General features: G+C 61.5%; 2 protein-coding genes across 6 annotated transcripts; one reads left to right on the forward strand and one right to left on the reverse strand.

The window, feature by feature from the left end:
- The first annotated feature begins 471 nt into the window (after positions 1-471).
- Positions 472-12940, forward strand: ENTPD8 (ectonucleoside triphosphate diphosphohydrolase 8). 5 transcript variants are annotated; one of them, XM_058693404.1, is made up of 10 exons: positions 472-566; positions 2524-2681; positions 2773-2890; positions 3769-3919; positions 4062-4221; positions 4317-4547; positions 4637-4900; positions 5147-5257; positions 5403-5537; positions 5621-6338. In XM_058693404.1, exons 2-10 carry the CDS (start codon positions 2556-2558, stop codon positions 5810-5812), a joined length of 1488 nt encoding a protein of 495 aa, XP_058549387.1. In that variant the 5' UTR covers positions 472-566; positions 2524-2555; the 3' UTR covers positions 5813-6338. The 5 variants fall into 5 exon arrangements, 4 of the variants coding, with proteins under 4 accessions (XP_058549387.1, XP_058549388.1, XP_058549385.1 ...); XR_009251267.1 differs by lacking the exon at positions 472-566 and adding an exon at positions 573-882 and having other exon boundaries at positions 2299-2681; positions 4642-4900; positions 5621-5733; XM_058693405.1 differs by lacking the exons at positions 472-566; positions 5621-6338 and adding exons at positions 573-882; positions 12761-12940 and having other exon boundaries at positions 2299-2681.
- Positions 6297-17756, reverse strand: NOXA1 (NADPH oxidase activator 1). The gene is made up of 14 exons (XM_058693407.1): positions 17286-17756; positions 13996-14078; positions 12921-13029; positions 11156-11290; positions 10800-10907; positions 9806-9865; positions 9487-9530; positions 8849-8981; positions 7738-7777; positions 7484-7542; positions 7089-7243; positions 6814-6928; positions 6583-6697; positions 6297-6494 (listed from the first exon to the last, which is right to left on the reverse strand). Exons 1-14 carry the CDS (start codon positions 17460-17462, stop codon positions 6406-6408), a joined length of 1422 nt encoding a protein of 473 aa, XP_058549390.1. The 5' UTR covers positions 17463-17756; the 3' UTR covers positions 6297-6405.
- Positions 17757-17776: the final 20 nt, after the last annotated feature.

The following is a 17776-nucleotide window of genomic DNA, read 5'->3' on the forward strand; positions in this document are numbered from 1 at the left end:
ACTCCCCGGATGCCTCATGCCTTCCACAGGGGCAGGCCATGCAAACTGCAGCCTGTCTATGCAGACTGACTCAGGCACAGAGCAGGGACCTCAGAGCCCATGGTGGCTGCTGGGCCTCAGGCCTCACACCTATCCCTGTGGCCAGGAGACAGAACTGTGACAGGAGCCAGTTGGTGGGGCTGGGCTGGGCTGGGGCCAGGGTGTGACCCTGGAGGGGCAGAGGAGGGGTGCCTGGTGAGTCCGACTGTGGCAGTGCTCCCGTGAGCCCACACGTGTGCACAAAAGTGGGGTAATGTTATTGTATGCTTGAAATCACCAAAAACATTGCTAAGAAGCTGAATTTCCCTCCTCCCTGGACCACAAGCTAGCCGGGCCTCTGGCCTTTGCTCTGGTCAAGCCCTGGGTCACCTGACTGACCTGCCCTTAGCCTGAGCAGAGGCACTGGGCCTCCCACTGGGGGAGGGTGAGGTTAGAGGGCAAAGTCTGAGCACCTCCAGGGAGGGGTGGGGGCCCACCTGGGTGGTCACCAAATGCGGCAGGTGGGGCAGGAGAACTCTAGGCAGCAGGTGAGGGTATAACCCTGGGTGATGTGGCGGGGGGAATTGGTGTGTGGAGTGTGACCCTAAGTAGTGGGGGATTAACCCCCAGCAGGGGCTGAGTTCAACCCCACGGAGCCTCTGTTGGCCAGTCTGTGATCTGGGGGTGGGTGGGACCAGCCCCCAGTGGCCAGAGTTCGCAGCTCCGTCACCTGCCTGGTGAGGTCCAAGCAGAGGTGGGCGGTGACTAGCTGAGGGAAAGGGAGAGGCGGGACCGCACCCAGCAGGTGCCTGAGGGACAGCAGCCGGCTTCCTCCTTGCGGCAGCCAGCTCTCCAACAGTCCAGGTGAGGGGGCTGTACTGGGCTGGGGGTGCTGTCTGGGTCTGGGGGGGCTATCCTAGTCTAGGGGGTGCTATTCTGGTCTGGGGAGAGCTGTCCCGGTCTGAGGAGGGCTGTTCCGGTTGTGGGGGGCAACCAGTCCTGAGGGAGGGTGTTCTGACTGTGGGGGAGTCTGCCCATCCTCTTTGCCCACTCATTGGGGACTCAAGCTGAGGAGTCTCAGATTGCTGTATCCCTTGGAGGTGAGATATGAGGTGGGGTCCCAGTGTCCCTGGGTCTTGCCTGTCACCTGTTTGTATGATGTGGCCTGTGACCCAGGTTCTGGTTTGGGGACACAGGCTGGGTTCCCTCTGGGCCTCACCAACCCCGAACCCCCATCTTCCCACCTTCAAATGGGTCCCTAATCCACACAGCCTGTCCCACGCCGCAGGGGGGGGGGCGGAGCCCCAAGACAATGGCATCATCACCCCTGCCTGTCACTCCATTTGAAATAAGCACATGAGGGATGTTTACGCTTTTGTGAGACACAGTGTGATACAAAATCACAGGAATCTCTGGGCCTGGGAGACCCCAGACAGCTGTCTCCTTTGGACGGAGGCACCAGCGGGGCCGAGGCTCCCGGCAGTCCTGTGTGTATGGCCCGGCTTGGGGACGCTTGGGGCCCGGGGAGGGTCCTGTAGGGGCCAAGGCCACTGAGCTGGGCACCTCGGCCCTGTGCAAACTGCACTCCAGCCTCAGCCTCGGCCAGCTGCCCGGGGCGGGATGTGGAGCCAACTGCAGAGCTTCCAAATCAGATGAGAGAAGGCAGCGGTTGGTTTTCGAATAGAAACCAACGTCTTTGTTCGGAACTCCCTGATCTCAAGTTCCTTTCAAGAAAATGTGCTCCTCGGGGCCCTACCGACCTCACTCATTAGGGCACAAGGGAGGCTGCTTGGGAGCAGTTATATGTCTAGCTGGTCCCCTGGCCTCACCTGGTTCAGGGCTGACCTCAGGGCTCCCAGAGTGAAGATCCTACCCTGGGGGAGGCCTGGGGAGAGGGCTGCAGAGAGGAGGGGGGGGCAGGGTCCTGGGTCCCCCAAGGTCAGTCTGGAGCTGACCTTCAGAACTGGGGCTCCTCCCGGGAGGGTGGGGAGAGTGAGGGCACCTGGGGGGCTCAGTTGATCAAGCGTCTGACTCTTGATTTTAGCTCAGGTCATGATCCCAGGGCCGTAGGATCTCGAGCCCCAAGTTGGGCTCCACACTGAGCATGGAGCCTGTTTGGGATTCCCTCTCTCTCTCTCTCTCTCTCTCTCTCTCTCTCTGCCCCCCTCGCTCTCTCTCTGCCCCCCTCGCTCTCTCGCTCTCTCTCTCTCTCTCTCTGCCCCCCTCTTTCTCTCTCTCTGCCCCCCTCTCTCACTCTCTCTCTCTCCGTCTGAAAAGAAGAAGAAAGAAAGGGGCTCTTCTGGACCCCATCAGCACTGTGTGTCCCAGGCTGGACCCTGGCTCCACAGCACTCCTGGGCAGGCCCGGCTCCTGTGGTGTGGTCTTCCGCTCTGCCCACTGACTGAGCTCAGACATGCTGAGCCCCAGGGAGGACAGGGTGGCTCTCCAGGGCAGCAGTGTCTGCGACAAGGGGCGTCCGGTTCCCACTGCTGCCCACACCCACAGGTGCCAGCCCAGCCCTGCCCTGCCCTGCCCTGATGGGGCTGACCTGGAAGCCGCGGGTTCTCACGGCACTGCTCGGGGCGGCAGTGGCCTCAGGCCTCACCACGCTCATTCTCATCCTGGTGGAGGCCACTGATATCCTCCTGCCCACAGACACCAAGGTAGGCCCCCAGACCCCGAGCAGTGGGGAGATTGGGCTGGGCTGGGCTGGGCGCTGGCCCCACGCCCTCCTGACCTTGTTGTCACTCTCAGTTTGGGATTGTGTTTGACGCGGGGTCCTCCCACACGTCCCTCTTTGTGTACCGGTGGCCAGCAGACAAGGAGAACGACACGGGCGTGGTCAGCCAGGCCCTGGTCTGCCAGGCGAAAGGTCAGTGGGCAGCTCTGGGGACAGCGGGCGGGTGCGCACGGCTGTCGGCTGCTGTCTGGGAGGGATTCCCGGCGAGGAGGAGGGTTGGGAGGCGGTACAGGCTGGAGCCAGCTGAGCCACATTTACATCCTTTAGCAAATCAGCAGATGAACCTACAGGAAAAGTGGCTCAGAGAGGTTGAGTGAATTACCCAAGTGGCACAGATGGTCAGTGTGGAACTGGACCAGAACCTACATGTGCCTGCACAGAAGTGGACCAGGGCCTGCCCGGTCCTTCCTGCCTCTTCCAGCTTCTGGAGGCTCCTGGGCTGTGGCCACATCGTTCCAACCTCTCCCCCCAACCTCACGTGGCCTTCCTCCTCATGTGCCTTGACCTTCCCTCTCCTCTCTCTTAGAAGGAAATGGGTCATCAGGGGTCGCCTGGGTGGCTCAGTCGGGTAAGCGTCCGACTTCAGCTCAGGCCACGATCTCCCGGTTCGTGAGTTCAAGCCCTGCGTCGGGCTCCGTGCTGACAGCTCAGAGCCTGGAGCCTGATTCGGTGTCTCCCTCTCTCTGTCCCTCCCCTGCCTCTGCTCTGTCTCTCTCTCTCTCAAAAAATAAAACGTTAAAAATTTTTTTTTAAATTAGAGGATACGGGTCATCGGATTTAGGGCCCACCCAGGGAATCCAGAATGATCCCATCTTAAAACCCTTAACTTAATTACATCTGCAAAGATCCCTTTTCCAAATAAAATCCCACTCAAAGATCTCAGTGGTTAGGACATGGGCATACCTTTTGGGGGCGGTGGGGGGCGGAGACACTGTTCAACTCCCCACAGGCCCTTCCGGCCCAGCCCAGCCTTCAGGCCTGGAGCCTCGGCCTGGGGTGCTGTGTTTCAGGGCCTGGAATCTCCTCCTACGCCTCCAATCCTGCACAAGCCGGTGAGAGCCTGCAGGGCTGCCTGGAGGAAGCGCTGGCGCTGATCCCAGAGGCACAGCAGTGGAAGACGCCCATGTTCCTGGGGGCCACGGCTGGCATGAGGCTACTCAGGTGAGCTGGGCTGACTTGGGGCCTGTGGCACATCCGTGAGGAACAGCTCCGAGAGCCGTGGTGTCAATGCCTTGGGCAAGCGGGCCGAGTGGAGTGGGTGTGGGTCTCCTGCCAGCTCGGGCTGCTGGTCTTTTCTGTCCAGCCAGAAGAATAGCTCTCAGGCAAGAGACATCTTCGAGGCGGTCACCCAGGTCCTGGGCAAGTCCCCCCTGGACTTCTGGGGTGCTGAGCTTCTGGCCGGGCAGGACGAGGGTGCTTTAGGTTGGATCACCATTAACTACGTCCTGGGCATGCTGGTCAAGGTGCTGTGTGCAGCCCGAGGGTGGGGGTTGGATGACCAGGGGCGGTGGGTCAATGAGGCTGGTCCCAGGACTCAGTGCCCCTTGTCTGTGCTCAGTACTCCTTCTCTGGAGAATGGATCCAGCCTCTGGAGGGGACACTGGTGGGCGCCCTGGACATGGGTGGAGCCTCCACCCAGATCACCTTTGTGCCTGGAGGCCCCATACTGGACAAGAGCACCCAGACCACCTTCCGCCTCTACGGATCTGAGCACAGTGTCTACACCCACAGCTACCTCTGTTTCGGGCGGGACCAGATGCTGAGCAGGCTTCTGGCACAGCTGGTGCAGGTCGGCTGGGCCACAGAGGAGGGGGAGGCGAGCTGGGGCGGCCTGTGGCCCTGGGCTGGGCTCAAGGCCACCTCCCTGCCCTCCCGCAGAGCAGCTCCGGCCCCCTGGTCCGCCACCCATGCTACCACAGCGGCTACTGGGCCACGCTGTCCCCGGCCGCCCTCTACGAGTCCCCCTGTGTGCACACAGCAGCCCCTCCAGAGCTGGCCGGGAACCTCACTGTGGAAGGGACAGGGAACCCCGGGGCTTGTATCTCAGCCATCCGGGGCCTCTTCAACTTCTCCAGCTGCCAGGGCCGAGGACACTGTGCCTTCAATGGGGTCTACCAGCCCCCTGTGCGGGGCCAGTTCTATGTGAGCTCCCTACCCTGTCCTCCCCAGGGTCTCAGCCTCCTTCCACGGCCCCGGCCCCAGGGGTCTGACCCCAGGTGGGCCCAGGATGAGCCCTGCACAGGCGGGCTCTTGGGAACTCTGGGGCCCCGCATGGGGGCAGGTGGGGACTTTGCCTGGTTTGTCCAGGGCTCCTCTGACCCGGGCCCACCGGGCATCACCCCAGTGCCCAGGGAAGACACACAGCTCATCACCCCCCTCCGCCCCCAGGCCTTCTCCAACTTCTACTACACCTTCCACTTCCTGAATCTCACCTCCAAGCAGCCACTGGCCACTGTCAACGCCACCATCTGGGAGTTCTGCCAGAGGCCCTGGAAGCAGGTGGGTGGATCCCAGGGCCGCCCTGGGTCTCCGAGCTGCAGCTGTCGCAGGCACAGACCTCAGCAGGCAGGGACTTGGTGGGACCCTGTCCCTGGAAGGCTGGGAGCGGGGACACCAACTGGCTCCTCACCTCCCGGGCCCCCAGGTGGAGGCCAGCTCGCCCGGGCAGGACCGCCGGCTTCGTGACTACTGTACCTCGGGGCTGTATATTCTCACGCTGCTGCTTGAGGGCTACGGGTTCAGTGAGGAGACTTGGCCTGGCATCGAGTTCCGCAAGCAGGTGACCACCTGGCCCAGGACGAGGGTGGGTCAGGGGCTCCAGGGCAGCCACCCACGGCACTGAGCAGCCCATGTGTCCCACAGGCTGGTGGCACGGAGATGGGCTGGACGCTGGGCTACATGCTGAACCTGACCAGGATGATCCCGGCCGAGGTGCCTGCCCAGTGGCGGGCACAGAGCTATGGCATCTGGGCGGCCGGGGTCGTCTTTGCCGTGCTGACTCTCACGGTTACTCTGGGGGCTGTGGCAGGCCAGCTCCTCTGGCCCCAGGGCTAAGCTGGGCGGCCGCCTGATGGCGGAAGGCACGGGCTCAGCTCCCACGGTCTGAGCTGGTCAGAGCCTCCCTGATCTCCTGACCCCTGCCGGGTCCCCTTGTCCCGTGGGCTCTGGCCCCACGGTCAGATGGCCCCCGTGGATGCAGGAGATATTGTGGCCTCCCCAGGGCGGCAGGTGATAAATGCCAGGCCACAGGGGCCCCTGCAGCATTCCAAGGCTCTGTGACCTTCAGTGTTAGCGGGACGTGGGGCCCGGTCAAGCCCGGATGTGGGAGTGACTGCTGAAGAAGGGGTCGGCTCCCTGGGAGAGGCTGGCAGGGCTTCAGGAGGTTGGCGGAGGGGCCCGGCCCGAACGGGGGTATCACTCAGCCTGAGGGGAGGTCTCCAGGCTCCTAGGCTTCTCTGGGAGCAGCCCCATCCCCCATCCTCAAAGCCTCCATCGGGCCCTCACAGTGGACAAGCCAAGAACACAGACCACACCTCAGTGGGGGGAAGATTGCTTTATTAAAACTGTTCTTGCCACGGGACTTCCTAGGGCTGATTTCCTCACTGGGCTTGGGGTATGTGGGACTCCAGGTGGGGGTGTTGGGCTCCTCACATGTACTGTCCAGCTGGGACCACGAAGCACTTGGGGAAAATGCCGATGCGGCCATCACAGTGGCCCTCCAACCAGGCCGGGTCCACTGCACGCGAGGGGATGTCAGTGTTCCTTAGGGCACATCAGATAGTATCTGCTCACAGAAACCCCTTTGGCCCCAGCGCCCCACTGACCTTCACACAGGACGTCCACGATGTCCCCTGGCTGTAAGTCCAGGTCCTCAGGCCCCTGGGCAGAGTAGCTGTGCCGGGCCACCACCCGGTAGAGGACAGGCCGGCCGCCCGCTCCCTGTGGCAGGGGAGGGCTCCAGGGTGGGCCGGCTGCAGAAGGGCCCCAGGGCCTCCCCCGCCCCGCACGCACCGGGACCCACACCGGGACCCACACCGGGCTCTCCTGGGGCTCACCCGGCACTGGAGCCGCAGGACCCCAGGGCTGGCCGCCTTGTCCCGCCAGGCCCTCTGTAGCACCTCCTCCCTAGCAAGGGGGACCCAGCGCCCCTCGTTGCTGGGGTCTTGGTAACTGCAGAGAAACTCCTCCAAGTGAGCGAGCGGGAGGGGGGAGGGCAGGGGGGGGTCTCTGCCAGGGCACAGATGTACCAGCCCCTCTTCCAACCCCTGCCCTGGGGCTTCTGCCCTGGGCCAGGCTCAGAGACCTCAGGTCCCACCTCTGACTGGCTCACCTGAGCTGCCCGTGCTGGGCCTGGTGGGGGAGGGCCTGGCTCAGCAGGGTCCGCAGGCTGGACAGGTCAGCTCCTCTTGGGACCTTCAGGGCCAGTGTGAAGGCACACTGCACTATGAGGGTCACCAAGGACTCAGGGTCCCCCACAGCCACTCCCTGGGACAAGGCAGAAAGGCAGTGGTCAGCTTGTAAAGCCCCAAATCTCCATGCACAAGGCCCAACTGGGGTGGCCTTCGAGCTGGGGCTGAGGGTGGGGACAAAGACGGTGGCAGGGGGCTGGGGCTACGGGCCTGTAAGTTGCTCATCAGCTGGGGTCCCCGGGGCCACTTGAAGGGATGGGGCCTAGCCTCAGGGCCCCAAATACCAGAAGAGTGGGGGTGACACCAAGGCTCTTACCCCAGCATGAGAGGGGTCTTCAGAAGGGCCGGGGTGTGGCTCCCCTGCCACCCGCAGCCCTGTGGAGGTTAACAGAGCAGGTTCTCAGGTGGAATATTTTGGAGCAGAGGACCTGCCTGGACCACACGCCCACTGGGAAGCACAGGTAGCCAATCTCCTCCTTAGGGGACAAAGAGGCTGCTCCCCACACCCCCAGATCCCTGCCCCCTTCCCCCAGTATCCCTGCCCACCGCCTGCAGCTCAGGAGCCCTTACCTGGAGGAACCTGTTTGCCAACTTGTTCCACACTGGGCCTCTGCAGGGAAAGCCACAGGCTTGGAGCAGGGGCCAGGGATGGGGGCCCTGGGGGTGGGGCAGTGTCCCTGGCTTGTGGAAGCAGGCCCAGTGGTGAGGCGTACGGCCTGTGAACCAGCTGACCACCAGCAAGCCAGAAATGCAACCCGTGTTGGGGTGTGTTCAGGGCAGGCACCGGGGTCCCCACAGTCCTAGCGACCACAGACAGGCTGCCTTACATCAGTGCGGATGAAGCTGTCATCCCGGGTGGTCCCAGGTGGAGCCTGAGGACCCAGGCCAGGGACCAGCTGGACCTCACCCTATGCTGGATGTGCTGCAGGGGCAGCAGGGCACCCCAGAGAGGCCCCGGGGTCCAGGCCATCCTGACTCCGTTCTGACTTCAGGTGAGGGTCTGGAAGTTCATTGGTAAAGGAAGCATTTGGACTTCAGCGTATTTACCAGCTGGTTAACGCACTTCAGAAGCTATTCGCTATCGTGCCAGGAGGGTCGAGGGCCTAAAACCCCTAAGTACCATGAACTTAGTAAATGCAGCTTTAACCGCATGCAGGAAGTTAATAAGGCACAGCTGTGACAGAGAATAACCGCTAAGGGCACAGGTCCGTTCAACTTGAGTTAGCTGAGCACCAGGGAAAAGAAAGGGAAGTGACCGCATATTCCCTCATGAAGTCCTTTGATAAAATGCCTGTTCAGGTCAAACGCCTGCTCTGTGCGTGGAGGCCCCTCTCCTGGTGCTGGTGTGGGAGGGGGTCAGCCACGCCCCTCCTGGCTGCACCTGCCTGGGAGAAGCTGGTGTCCAGGAAGGAGGGCTGGGGTGCCAAGGGCCACGGCTGGATGGAGCAAGACCCAAGACCCAGAGGCACAGGCTGCAGGCCAGGCCCCCCAAGGCCTACGGCCGGGTGAGGACGGCCATCAGCAGGCCCCCCCCCACCGACCCCGGTGTCTGGCTCCGGCCCTGTCTCTGACCCGACAGAGAAAGCCAAGGCTCTGTCCCCCAGCAGGGCACGAGGTCGCCCGCCCCAGACCCGCAGAGCGCCTGGCTGTGGCTGCTGTTCCCCATCTCGGGGTCACCCACCTGTTCATCGGAGAGGACGGGCGCATGGTGGTCAGCCTGCCCCGCCTGCCCGGGGCCGACCTGTGTCTCTGTCTCGGGGGGCCTCCTGGGACCACAGGCGGTGCAGGTTTTCCAGGCCCCGGTGACTGCAGCCCTAGGGGAAGCGGGGGGGGGGACCCTTGGCCTCAGGACTTCCTCCCGGACAGCCTGAGGAGGGCCTGGAGTGTGGAGATGAGGGCTAGGTCCGAGCAGGGCCCCAGGGCGTGGGGCCGGCTCTACGTCGCCGCAACCTTGAGCACCAGCCCCTCTCCTGAGTGGGGACAGCCCCATCTGTGAGGCTCCAGTCTGGCAATGCCGGAAGCGTAATCACGCCAGCCTGCAGTCCCGCCAGCACCCTCCCTGGGCACCTTGGCCCTGAGCTCTTGCGCTGCTTGGAGTCATCATGACCGCAGTCTCAACTCCCCTCTGGTGCCCGCCGGGGCCAGGGTGACGGCTCTATGAGAGGGGGACACCCCTCCCCCGGCACCGGGGGCTCCGGCCACATCCACTCTGGAAAGGGGGTGTGACAGTCCTGGCCCCTGGCCAGGTCTGCACGGGGGCTCCGGCCTTGGGCCTCACACCAGGGCCTCTGCCCCAACAGGAGGGACGCTCCTTCCTACCGCGGGGCGGCTCCGGGCCTGGCTCTGCCATCCGTGCCCTGAACCTGTGGGCACAGAATGCCAACCTCTCAGGATGCAGACCCCGGTGGGGGAGTTCGGGGTGGGGAGGCCTAGCAATGCTCTTCCCCACCCCCCCAAGCAAGACTGCGTGATTTTTATAGACTCTCGCACAGAATAGGCCTGCCACTCCCGATTCCAGATCAGAGGAACACTGGGCACGGTCCAGAGCATTTTCCTCCCGTAACAGTAAAAAGGTGCGAAGGGCTCAGGCCTGCAGACTGACAGAGAAAGCGGGGCTGGCTGGCAGGCCACCACCCACCTGGGGCTGCTGAGGCTGGATGTCCTCCTGCCGGTCGGCAGGGAAGGCAGAGGATACCACCTGGTAAGGGACAGCAGGGGGACAGCAGGGGGACAGCCGGGTCAGCAGGCACCAGCCCCAACCCCCAGGGGGCTCCGTGATGTTGGCTCCCAGCCCTTGCCGCCCACCGCACCCCCCTGAGTCTCCCATCTGCTGGGCAGGGGCCTGACCCAAGCTGCCAGACCGCCACCATGGGGGCTGGGAAGGCAGGAAGAATACGTCTGATAAAGGAAGACATCTGTGCTGAGAGTTTCGACTTATTTTGAGTACAATTTTTGAAATATTTTTGTTTCTTAGAGGTCTTATACTGTGATAAGTGGACTCTAAACTGATCAACGCAGCTCAGAACCGCCTGGCCCCCACCAGCAGATGTTTGCGAACATGAGGTGTCTGTGGCAGGTGACCTCGCCAGCACTTTTAACATGGTCACATGCAGCACGCTGGCCCTTGGTGACCTCGGGGGTGCCGGGGCTAACCCAAGGTCCACCAGCTTGAAGTCAATGTGAATTTTCCTTTGTGCGCACAGGAGTTATTTCCCTGTGTTCCCCAGTGTTCTGTGATTCTGGTGGTGCTGCCCGGCCCTGACCAAGGGGTAGGCATGAAGTGGCCCGGGCCAGCCTACCTCGGGCCTCCCTGAGATCTCACTGTCCGGGGCAGAGATGCAGGCAGACAGAGCCAAGGAGATTCTGAGGCCAGAAAAGCATGGCTGAAGTGGAGGCAGGCGGGGGAGCCTCGGGGATCCCCGTCAAAAAGGCATGAGCTCCCTCCTCCGCAGCCAACTTCTGGTGGCCTCTGTGTCCTGGTTCCAAGAGCCCGGGATCTGTAAACTCCACCTGGAGACACTGCTTCTGACCTAGGAAGCTCTCGTATGTCTGCAGCTTGCGGGTGGCCGGTCCCTCCCCAGCTTGCTGGCTCCTGAGCACCTGGGCTGGGAAGCGAGACGCTGCCCCCTTACCTTGGCCTTGCCCAGGAAATCCACTGGTTCCAGGAGCTCCAGGTGCCACCTGTGGGGCCGGAAGACCTCACCCCTGGGGCCCTGCCGAGGCTGCAGGTGCACCTGTTTCTGGAGGGGGTCCGGCCAACGCAGACCTGAGCATCTGACCAGGGCGGTGGTCTCAGGGGGCCCCTCCACCCACTTGTCACAGACTACGGGAAGTCCTTCCCCAGCCCCCACACCTGGGCACATGGGCTACCTCCCTCTAGAAAGTCTTGGGAGGCCTGTATAGATATGAGCCCTGCACAGTGGGCTATGGGACCAACAACCCCAAGGGGTGGGGACAACCTGCTTTCCTCCCTGCCCTCCCCCCTCACCTGCACTTGGTCCAGGGCAGTGCACAGGTGGTCTCGGGCCCCTTCTGACCCCTTGGAGAGGGCTTCCTCTAGGCTGCGGGTGGCCTCAGCCCAGAGACCCAGGCGGCACTGTGCGGCCCCCAAGTTGAAGAGCACCTGGGAGCCAGGGGACAGCCCACTGCCTCCCTTAGTCCCCTCCGCCTTTGGGTCTCAGCCCCCCCCACCCCCCCGCCTTGCCCCGCCTTTGCCCCAGATTCTACCCCGGGGCGTGCCCCCAGTCCCACCGCCGACATTTCTCCTGGCCTCGCCCTCAGTGCCACTATGTAGCTCCAGCTCCAGTCTCATGGTCCCCTCCCAGGTCTCACTCCTAGATCAGACCTTCTGGCCCGGATTCCGGACCTCCCCGCCCTTCCCCCCACCCCCTCCCGTTCAGGCCTTGGCTCCCAGTCCCACCCCCAGCCCCTCTCCTGGCCTCACCTCCAGTTCCCCTCCGGGCGCCTCTCCCGGCCCCACCCCAGCCCCTCCCCTGGCTCCACCCCCGCCCCCACCCCAGCCCCTCCCCTGGCTCCACCCCCGGCCCCCTGCCCGGCCCCCAGCCCCTCCCCCGGACCCACTCCCAGCCCCTCCGCTGACCCCGCCCCACCCCAGCCCCTCCCACAACCCCACCCCCGGCCCGAGGCACAACAGCGAGGGCTCTTCTGGCCCAGGAGCCTGGCTCAGGGCTAGGCAGCCGGTCCGTGGCGGCGCCGGTGCGGGGCTCTGCCGGGCAGGCCTCACTCTCCAGACCCCCCCATCCGGAGCGGTTCATCGCTCTGGCGCTTCTCTGCTCCAAAAATCAGGGGCGGATTTCTGGAAGCGGGAAGCATCCTCTCTGCCTGCCTCACCCCCATTCTGCATCTGGCCAAACCCCTTTTTGCGGCCCCTTCGTCTGTGTGCTGTCCTGTCAGTGCATGAGTCTGGGGTGCCGTCCAAGGAACCCATTTCTCTGTCCTGTCCCCGTCCCCACCCCCGTGTCACAAGACGTTTGACAGACAGTTTGGGTTGGGTTAAGGCTGCCGCGGCCGGACATACCGAGGGCAGAAGCAAAGTTGCCTGGTGCTCCTGGGAGCCGACCTCCCCACTGAGCCCCTGCTGCTGCCACCGAGGCAGCAAGTGCCACCCAACTTGGCCCAACGTCAAGAGAAATCAACACACTCCCTCCGCGCGGCCCTCTGTCCCCGTGGCCTGCCAGGTGACACCACACCCCCAGAGCCAGCTGGCCGCCCTCTGGAGACTCCTGTTACAAGGCCAGGTGGGGGTCACTGCCAGGCCATTCCTCCCCGCGCCCCCCACCGCCCTGCACTGTTCAGTGCCCTGGGCCAGGGGACCCCACCTGGAGGGGCTTTCCCACGACTTGTTTCTTGCAACACTGCTTGTTGGGAGAAGGCTGCAAGGCAGCCAGTTTCCGGGAGCACTACGGTGTCCTCTCCACTCCCCTCCCTTGGTGTCAGCCACAGAGAGCCAAGCTGTGCTGCTTCCTGACCCCACCTGCCTTTCACCTGTCTGCTCTCTGCCCCTCCCCTGCCCTTCTCCTGGGCAAAGCACTCCTGGTGGCCTCTAACTTCTTCTACCCTCCAGCTTCCTCAGGATGAAAGAGTGGCCAGAGGGAGCCTCGGTCAACACGGCCCCACCTGTGACAGTGAGAAGAGGATGGAACCCAGAGGACGGGGCCTGAAGGACCACCCGGGCCACCCGCAGACAGCACCCCCAGAGCCCCAGCGGGCCACACTTCCCCGTGCAAGCTCACCTCCCAGGCATGCAGCTTGAACCGCAGGCCCAGCTGTGTATAGTCGATGGCGGTGTTGTCCCTCAGCTGTGCCAGGGCCAGACGGAAGTCACACAGGGCCTCCTGGAACCTGTGGGCAGTGGGGGAGCCAGCAGCGAGGGGGACCTCAGTGGCTGCAGGGAAAGGGGCCAAGCCCTGCCCCAGCCTCCCCACCACCCCAGCTCCAGGGACACCTGCTAGGGGGCAGTGGTGGTCACCCAGGCCTCAGCACATGGTGGGCCCTCAATTCACAACACATGGGTCATGGACAGACTGGCTGTGAGGGGCATGGGGGCACCACATCCGGGGTGTGAGGTGATGCCAGCTCTGATCCAGTCCTGATTCCTGGGGACCTCACTCACTCTGCTGCCTAGAGCCCCTGTCTGTACCCCAGACCCTCTTCCACATTTCCCTCCTGCTTCACAGGACCCCCAACCCTGTGGGCCTCCTGCCGCAGAGACCGGCTGGACACTCCTTGGCCTCCACTAGAATCCCCATCTCCTCCAAGGAGGCTCCTGGACCCATGAGAGGAGGAGGTTGTCCCCAGAGCCTGCCTGCCCTGGCATGGGGCCTGCCTGCCGTGAGGCTTGTCCTGGGGCTAGGTGGGGTAGGGGGAAGCCGGGCCTGTCCTGCAGAATGTTTCCTCCTCTGGGAAGGACCACAGTGCAAACAGCCCAGGTGAGCATTGAGGACCCCAACCCCCTCCCTGCCCTGGGACACACCATTCCTGCAGCCCTGTTCGAAGTTTCCTCATCTGCAGAATGGGTGTAATCCCGCCATCCCTGCTGCAGCAAAGATGTGGTGAGGAACAAAGGAAGAAGTGCCCGTGAAAGCGCCCTGTGAACCTCAGCACAGAGACAGGGCTCACCGTGTGGCTGTTCCCTGTGTCCCCCTCCAGCATGACCACAGTGTCCTCTTCCAGGCTTCCCTGAAGCTATGGAGGAGGGGGTGGGCAAGAGAAGGTGCCCCATGGGGAGAGAGGAGGCGGGGAGCACAAGAACGGACTTTGCAGAGACAAAGGGCCCTCAGAGAAGAAACGAGACACCTCTGTGCTCACCTCTCCAGCTGGAAGCTGGCCACTCCTCGCTGGAAGAAGCCCACAGCCATGCAAGTGTCCTTGGTCACTGCTTGGTCAAATGCCTGAGGACAGAAATGCCCACAGATCACCAAGGTCTGCAATTCCATCACCCCTGTGTCACAGATACAGCCCAGACAGATGACCAGTGACAGGGGGCCAAGGAATTTCACTGGGCCCCACAACAGCCTGCATGCAGGGCATCACCATTCAGTTTCCCTCAGTGGCACGACCTAAACCAGCCTGAGCTCCCGAGGTGCAGAGAACACAGTCACAGTCCAGTCTGTTTACCGTAATGACAAGGGGGTACAAAAAAAGGAAACACTGCGGCACATTAATGATGGTTACCTCTGGGGGATGCAGTTATGCAAGATTTTTGTCTTTTTAAAATCCTATGTGGGGAGGGGCGCCTGGGTGCCTCAGTGGGTCAAGCGTCCGACTTCGGCTCAGGTCATGATCTCACGGTTTGTGAGTTCGAGCCCCGTGTCGGGCTCTGTGCTGACAGCTCAGAGCCCGGAGCCTGTTTCGGATTCTGTGTCTCCCTCTCTCTGACCCTCCCCCGTCCATGCTCTGTCTTTCTCTGTCTCAAAAATAAACATTAAAAAAAAACTTAAATTCTATGTGGGGAATAAACTTCAGAATTCCCTGAGCCTGCAGGATGGGTTAACAAGGCGTGAAAAACTAGAAAGCCACAGGATGTTCGCACCCAAGTTTGGGTAAAGGAGATTAGGCAAAGTGCGACAAAGGTCCCAGTATAGGACAAAGGCACAGGAAGAGGGACTCTCAGGATGAAAACATCCAAGGTGAGGTGAACAACATTAGGTATCCAGGGCGGAAAAGCCCCCCAACTTAGTTTAATAGCAGAAAGCTGCTTTCACAGGAAGGAAGGACCAAATTAGGTAAACAGGTAAATAGGGCTATAGACGCTGCGGGTGAAGTTGCCCAGAGCAGAGCTAATTAGCAAAAGAAAGGTGCCTTGTTGACCCAGAGATAGCCTGCTCAGTCTTTCTGGTCCCCTAGGCCAGTTTAGGTAGTAAACAAGTCAAGTCTGCTGTAAACAACCTTTCGCCAGGAGCCAGGATTTTGTTTTGTGTTAACCCAAACCCCTAACCCCGAATATCTTCAAGACCCCCTTTCCCTCGCGTCCACGAGTTAATGTTCGCAGTTTCATTGTCCCTTTGTGCACGTCCATCACCATGTTGGTAAGCCTTCTGATCCTAATAAAAATGGAGCAAGAACCCTTACTCGGGGCTCTTGTCCTTCTCCCGGACATTAGTCGTCTCCCGCTTTGAATCCTGGGTCTGCTTTCTTGCTGGACAAGAACTCCAGACCCAGAGTCCATGACAACCCTATTTCTGATAGTTCTCATGAAAGGACACACTCCTTATCTATTAGAATCAGAAAGAACAAAAGTTTTAGTGTGTGTGTAAAGCACAGCTCTTCCCTACACCTCACTCAGAAATGATGTTGTCTGTTCCTAACGAGGACAGTGGCTCTCAGTTAGACACAGGCAATCCGTCGGAGGGGCTTCATGCTCTTACAATCTGGCCAAATGGGGGGCTTGTGCAGCCCTGGGTTTGACCTAAGGTTGAAGGGATGCACGGAGGCCCTGATGCGGGGGGCGCTCAGTGCCAGAGAAGTCCATTTGTTTACCACCCTGCCAGGAACAGCAACCAAATCAGGCTCACATAGGTTCCTATCGACAGACCACAGTCCTCTCTACACCCTCCTCACCCGCCCTGCTCCCCAGAGACACTTGTATTCATCGCAGCAATTCCGTCTGCTTTCAAAAATCTCCACGTTTCCAATTAACGTGCCCATGCTTTAATTACTTAATTTTATTGTCTTTCCACAGTCCTCCCTCTCCTATTGGGTAGAGGATTTAATACCATATTCTTCTGCTCACCACCTCTGGCCCCTCTGTCTGGCTAAATCACAGTTTATAAGGAAGTGATAACTGGATTGGCCTCACATCTACCATTCGCTGTTGAACTACCTGCTGTCAGCGATTGTGTTCCCGTTCTTAGGTAACATTTTAAAACTGAAATTGTTGGGGCGCCTGGGTGGCGCAGTCGGTTAAGCGTCCGACTTCAGCCAGGTCACGATCTCGCGGTCCGTGAGTTCGAGCCCCGCGTCAGGCTCTGGGCTGATGGCTCGGAGCCTGGAGCCTGTTTCCGATTCTGTGTCTCCCTCTCTCTCTGCCTCTCCCCCGTTCATGCTCTGTCTCTCTCTGTCCCAAAAATAAATAAAAAACATTAATAAAAAAAAAAAAATTAAAAAAAATAAAACTGAAATTGTTCCTGAGAATTGTAGATTTGTATGCAGATGCAAGGAATGACAGAGGAGATCCCTTGTAAGATCTGCCCAGTTCTGCCCGCCCCCGCCCCCCCAACTCCTATGGTGAATTTTTGCAAGATATTGACATGGGCACTCTCCTACAATACCTAATTCTCTTTTCATTTGTGTCATTTTCCAGGTAACTGTCACTGATGGTCTCCACAGCTGTAGGATCCTGTTTCTTTTTACTGGGGAGATTTGGGGACCAGAACAATGAGCAGAGTGCTGCTGGATTTTTGCGGAACATGAATCACTTTAAAGAACACAAAGCATTTAAAAGGCGGCGAGTGGCTCGGTGCTGCCCCCTCCGCAGAGGCAGGTATGTGTGTGTGCCCGTGTGCACTTTTGAGTCTTGGTTCTGTTTTGGGGGACAGATTGGGAAACAGAAGTACTCAGATCAGACGAGACAGACCTCATCTCCTTGCCATTGCCACAGGCATCTGATGAAGTCCCCTGCTCTAAGCTCTACACCTCGGGAAGCAGGTAAGTCCCCTCCAAGCAAGATCCAGCCTCGAGCCTACTTCCGGATATGTTAGACAGTGAGCACCTGAACCACTAGCAAGAGCCCGGGCCTTTCTCCTTGACTGGGGAGTGTGGCACGTGGTCATCACCTAGTGGAGGTGGTGAGGGAGCCCAGCACCTCCATCATGGCCCAGACTCGGTTCTGGTGGGATCCCCCGATCACACAGTTCCCACCTGCTTCAGGTGTTCATTGAGGCGGAACCCTAGGGGGACATCCCCAGGTGACTATCAGGAAGAACGGCGGGGGGGGGGGGGGACCCCGGGCTCATCCCTGTAGCTGGGTCTTTATCGCACCGCTCCTTGACCCGGAGCAAGGTAAGTAAGGTTCCCCAGGGCCAGAGAACAGCTTCCCCAAGAGGTGGGGTCTCCGCGACCAACCCTGGGGGCGCCCGGCTGTCAGGCCCCCGGCTCACCCGCAGCGCGGCCTCCGGGTCCCCGGCCAACAGGTGCACGCAGCCCACGTTGAAGCACATCCTGGCGGACGGCTCCGGGTAGCCCGAGAAGAGGCGCAGGGCACAGTCCCAGTCCCCGCGCGCTACGGCCTGCGCGCCCCGGTCCCATTCCCGCAGCAGGTCCCCGAGAGAGGGCATGGCGGCGTGGACACCCGCGGGACCGTGCGGCGGAAGTCCGCGCTTCCGGGCGGGAGCGCGGCGGGCGCGGCCGGCGGCGGCGGTGGGGGTCCCGCGAGGGGTCCGGCGGGACGACTGCGGGCCGAGGGCCGCGAGGCAGGGCCTTCAGGGTCGGGAGACTAGCGTGGGGAAGTGGGGCCCCCACTCCGAGGCCGGCAGGGTATCCGGGCGGGACGCGGCGCTGGGAGCGCGCGGAGTCCACGAGCCGCGGGTGCGCCACGCCTCCTGCTGCCCAGAGCGCCCTCTCGCGGCAGAGCGGCCCCGCCCCTCCCCAC

The sequence above is a fragment of the Neofelis nebulosa genome, chromosome 12 (assembly GCF_028018385.1).
Source record: "Neofelis nebulosa isolate mNeoNeb1 chromosome 12, mNeoNeb1.pri, whole genome shotgun sequence".
Classification (NCBI taxonomy): Eukaryota; Metazoa; Chordata; class Mammalia; order Carnivora; family Felidae; genus Neofelis; species Neofelis nebulosa.